This window comes from Fukomys damarensis, unplaced genomic scaffold, assembly GCF_012274545.1.
Source record: "Fukomys damarensis isolate Sample0158 unplaced genomic scaffold, DMR_v1.0_HiC HiC_scaffold_13, whole genome shotgun sequence".
NCBI classification, from domain to species: domain Eukaryota; kingdom Metazoa; phylum Chordata; class Mammalia; order Rodentia; family Bathyergidae; genus Fukomys; species Fukomys damarensis.
This window is the reverse complement of record NW_022900925.1, coordinates 33671311-33676186: the sequence shown is the minus strand read 5'-3', so window position 1 is coordinate 33676186 and position 4876 is coordinate 33671311. Positions and strand designations below refer to the sequence as shown.

The window sequence follows — 4876 nt, the reverse complement described above, 5'->3', positions numbered from 1 at the left end:
AAGTGTGGTTGGACCAGCTGAGGGCCGTGGGCGTTTTCCTGTTCTCCATTCTGCCCCTCCTTTCCCAAATCCATCTTCCTCTCATTTTGCCCCAGGCGCCCCCTACCCACGGCCTTAACCCTCCTCTTGTCCCCCAGCCCTCTTCCTCTCCCACTTCCCGAACCCCTAAAGATTCCAGGAAGCGAGTGTGCAATAAGCTGGGCTCCTTTTATTTCCGTAGTGCTGAGCCTGGCTGGGCCTGGCACCCCCTGCCCGCCGGCCTGCCCGCCTTATTAATTGTGGCGCTGCTTCGCCACCCTGCGAACCCCCTTGAGAAGCCGCTTGTGGCCCTGTTTAGAGCCCCGCAGTGATCGACGCTGTCTACACTGGTGCTGTCTAGGCAGGCGGCGCTGTCTGGGCCGTCGCTGCCCAGGCTTGGGCTGCCCACTTCTCCGCCGTGGCTGCCGTGGTCTCTTGGCCTTGAGCTTGGGTTTGGAGGCCTGCTTCTTGCCCAGGCAGAAGGAGCCCAGGGCCCCCTTGCCGGTCACCTGCCGGAGCACGCCTTGGTCCACCAGCTTCTGAAGCGAACGCTTGAAGCGCCAGGCGTTGCGGATCATGTCATAGCCCACGGCGGCCACAGCCTTCTTCAGGGTGGCCAGGGACACCAGGTGGTGCGTCCCCTTGCCTGTCATGACTCTCAGGATCACCTTGGTTATGCTGGGCTTCGGGGGCGGTTTGGGGCAGGTGCTGCGTCCAGTCTCATTACTGATGGCGATGCCCGAGGTGCTGGCCTGCCGGCCTCTGCCCAAGGCAGTGCTGGCAGCCATGGGCTCTGGTGGTGTTGGCACTGCAGAAACACTCTGCATTTCTTCCTGGAGGGTGAGGCAAGGGCAGCTGGGCGTGAGGACCTCCAGGGTGGCGGCTGGGTGGCTCTCAGTGGTAAGTGAGCTGCGTCCTGCTCCTTCTCTTAGTGGCTTCCTGGAGGGAGGTCAGGGGATGATCACCCAAGGCTGGCCACAGCGCACTTGGGCCTTGGGCTCAGGGGGCGGGGAAGTTATCTCAGGGGGTCACTGTGAGGTCACCAGAATCCTGCTTGGGTCACAGTGGCCCCATTGTCCTTTCCAGGAGAGGCAGACAGGAGGAGCCAGGGATGTGACTCTGCGGGCAGGTGTGTTTGCCAAGGCCGATTTCAGGGTCTGAGCTAGTCCTGGAGATTGAGTCTTTGCTGGTACTGGGGATTGAACTCAGGGCCTTCATACTGAGCTACATCTCTGGCCCCTTCTTATTTTTTATTTTTTTAATCTTGAGATTCAGTAAGTCATCACATTGCCCAGAATAGGCTTGAACTTGTGATCCTCCTGCCTCAGCCTCCCAGAGTGCTCAGGGAATCACCATGCCTGGCTCCTTCAGAAAATTTGTATAGAAAGCAGTTAAAAGCTACAGCTTTTATTTGTTCTTGTTCATTTTTATTTTACAGATCACTGATTCTCCACATTAATTCCATAGAGGACTTTATTCCTTGGGTCTGCAGGGCTGCCTGTGCCAGGCTTGACCTATTGCTGTTTTCTCCTCACTTCCGGCTTTCTAGGTCGATTCTGTGGCTCCCATGTTGGTCAGGAAAATCTGCTTCCTACGTCACTTTGGAAACAGGAGCCAGTTTTGCCATGCGTCATATTAGCCTTTGTTGGTTTAGGTTTTATGTTGATCTATCTCAACAAAATTCAGATTTCTTGCCATGTTCAATGTTGGCCGCTTTTCAAGGTGTCTTTCTCTAGCCTGTCTGGTCACAGAGTTGACCTGGCCCTGATGGCACTGTCCTGAGGGTCTGTGCCCCTGACGCAGAGTGTGCAGGGCTGGTGTCCGTGCTGGGGTGGGTGCCAGGGAGGCCTGGGATATCCCCAAAGTATTTCCTCACCTATGCGGCCAGAGCCTAGACTCTGAGACTGGCTGCGGACTTGGGGCTGAGGCCCGGGTGGGTCCTGACCCAGGCCCGCCCTCCCAGCACAGCACCTGCTGAGTTGCCCGCACCTTCCAGTCCACCCATCCTCCCCTTGCTGGGGGATGGAGAATTGCTTTGGGCAATGGCATTTGTCAGTTGCAGGCTCCAGAGCTCAGCTCCACCTTTCCCCCACCTTACCTGGAGACTCCCACCTTCCTCTCTCTGAATGAACATGGGCGAGTGGGTCGCTGCTAAGAAAACCGATTCTTACTGTTCTAATGAGAAGTCCCTGCTCTGTCTGAACTGGCCATCAGGTAACTGTCATCAGGCTGGGTGGGTTCGTAGCAGAGAGGCTTGCAAAACACCTTCCGCAGCTGCTTGTTCTAGTAAAATATGGTCGACGATACCATAGCAACCCGAAGCTTCCCAAAACAATAGCTGCCACTGCTGCCAGGAGGACCAAGAGTGTCCAAGAGCTTCTCCTAGGTTTATCTCGTTTCCTTACAACTGCATTACAGACTAGGAAATCGAGGCACAGAGAGGTTAAGTCATGTGCCCAACATGGCAGAGCAGTAAGCAATGGACCCAGATTCAGACACCAAGTGGGTCTTCCGTGTTTGCTACTTCTCCAGATGAGCTAAGCTCACCCCTGCACAGGAAGTCGTTGGGGAAGAGAAGGGGGCCTGGGCCGGGCTTCCAGAGGACCTGGAGCTGGGTCTCAGGAAGGACTCGCCGCTGAGTACGGCGCTCAGTGCTGCTGGGATTTCCAGCTTATTCGGAGTGAGGCCTTGGGAACCAGGTGTGAAACAGAGGCAGCGGGAAAGAGTTCTTGCTGGAAACTGGTCAGCGATGGAGCAGGCGGGGGCAGAGCTGGGGGCTCTGGTGCAAAGGGAGCAGAGGACAGGTCCTATGGTGGTTGGAATGCTTTGGTTTTTTTTTTTCATTTTGTTTGTTTGTCTATTTTGAGACAAGGTCTCTTTACACAGTCCAGGGTGGCCTCAAACCCATGGCAATTCTCCTGCCTCAGCCTCCCAAGTGTTGAGATGATAGGTGTGCGCCATCATGCCTGGCTGGAACTTGTGTTGAAGGAGGGTGTGCAACTTAATGGGACTCTGTCTCAGAGTAGAATATACGTCCACGGTGGAATCTATCAGCGCCTTAGTGTCTAATGAGCAGTTGCCCTGTCCTGGCTACTCTGCTAAACACCAAGCCACATTTTTTCATCTAGTCGTCCTGACAGTCTAGGAAGTAGGGAGAGCTGAGGCACAGCATGGCCAAACAAGTGGCCGGGAACGTAGAGCCTTAAAGCCAGGCTGCCTGCACCCAAAGCCGGCTCCTCCGTGGTGAGGCACGGCAGGCACCCTGGAACTTCCGGTTGGCTCCCTGTTCCCACTGCCCGCGTTGGAGCCCCGCCCGCTCCGGCCAGGGTGGACCTGAGGCTGACTCCCACCCCATCCCCAGCCTCCAGATGGTCCACCACAGCACCATCCACGGGAACACGGAGGAGCTGCGGCAGATGGCGGCCACCCGTGAGGTGCCCCGGCCTCTCTCCACCCTGCCCATGTTCAACGTGCGCACAGGCGAGCGGCTGCCACCCCGCGTGGACAGCGCCCAGGTGCCCCTCATCCTGGACCAGCACTGAGGGCCTGGCCAGGTGGGTCCTGCTGGGCAGTGCCAGTGCGGTTTCTGGAAGCAAGGCTGGGGCAGTGGTGGGTCAGGAGAGGTCATGGGAGGGGGCCCACTGGCCTGCCTGTGCCTGCGGGGAGCTCAGGTGCAGAGTGTGGCTCCCAGGCTGCCCCTCTGCCCCACACTCTTCCGGTTCCAGCCCTGACCTCATCCCCTTCTCTGCACGCAGACCCTTGGCCACGGCTGATGCCAGTTGGACCCCATGCTCCGAGGAAGCAGAGGATGGGAGGTGTTTGGAGTCCGGACTCCCAGAATAAATACCTGCTGCTTGCTTGTCTATTGCCGCAAGTGCCTTCCTCTCTGCAGCTTCCTGAGGTCCTCACTGCCAGCCTTCTGGGGTCCCCTGGGGCTGCCAGCCAGGCCTCTGGACGCTTGGTATTTGCTGTCTTCTCAAATCCCCAGAAGAGGGAAGGCTCTGCTGTGTGCAGCCCGCACACAAACTAGACTACGACAGATGAGCGGATCATTGTCCCCATTTTATAGGTAGGGAGAGCAAGGCCCAGGGAGAGTAAGAGGCGGAGTCAGGGTCACAGAGCAAGCTGGGGTCAGAGCTTGGATTAGAACCTGGTCCGTCCGCCCACACCCTGCCTTCTGGAGGGTTTGCGAAGCAGTAGGTCCAAGCCCCTACGTGGAGCTTTAGCTGGGTGCTTGCTGTGCTGAGTGTCACAGAGCGTGGCTTCCCCACAGCCCCGGAGAGCTCGGCCAGCCATGCAGAGGCCCGAGGCTGCCTCCGAAGTGGCTGCTCGGCCCTCCCACTGCCATCCTCACTGTCTCCGGGGCAACGTTGATGGCTTCCTCCCCAGGACAGCCAGGGAGGAGACTGGGTAGAGCGACAGCAGAGGAGCAGCACGCAAGCCAGCCCTTCTCCGGGAGGCAGCAAGAGGATCCAAACACGGCCGGCACCCCCACCGGCCCCTCCCTCCTCGGCGGTTGGGAGCCCCCCCAGTCCACACAACCCCCACGCTGGGGCTCCTCCCCAGCACCCCAGCTCTGTGGGAGAAGCTGCTGGGGACTCACTGTTCCCACCCGCTCTCCACGCTAGAACTCAGGATTTGCTCACTGGCTTTCTGAGGGGGCCGCGCCTGTGCACTCGAGGGGCTGGGGGAGCTGCAGGAAGGGGGACACTGCAGCCTGGGTTTGTACTCAGTTCTTTGTTTTGTTTTTCATTTTCCATTTTATTGTTTACGGTTTAGATTTACATAATGATTACATTCATCATAGGGAATTTGTTCCTTTACGCAATGTATCTCTTTTTTTTTTTTTTTTTTTTTT

General features: G+C 57.5%; 2 protein-coding genes across 2 annotated transcripts in view; one reads left to right on the top strand and one right to left on the bottom strand.

The window, feature by feature from the left end:
• The window catches only part of Sgca (sarcoglycan alpha), an 8502-nt gene extending 4608 nt beyond the window's left edge, over positions 1-3894 (top strand). Inside the window, exons 5-6 of the mRNA XM_010620328.3 lie at positions 3380-3572; positions 3774-3894. Coding sequence (XP_010618630.1) covers positions 3380-3560 — 181 coding nt within the window. The 3' untranslated portion in view covers positions 3561-3572; positions 3774-3894. The remainder of the gene's footprint in view (positions 1-3379; positions 3573-3773) is intronic.
• LOC104859504 (spermatid-specific linker histone H1-like protein) lies at positions 273-806 on the bottom strand. Its single transcript, XM_010620143.3, has one exon. The coding sequence runs from the start codon at positions 804-806 to the stop codon at positions 273-275; it is 534 nt and encodes a 177-aa protein (XP_010618445.3).
• Positions 3895-4876: the final 982 nt, after the last annotated feature.

Bases quoted from the DNA above. Each gene is read 5' to 3' on its own strand.
- LOC104859504 (XM_010620143.3), bottom strand. From the start codon at position 806: ATGGCTGCCAGCACTGCCTTGGGCAGAGGCCGGCAGGCCAGCACCTCG.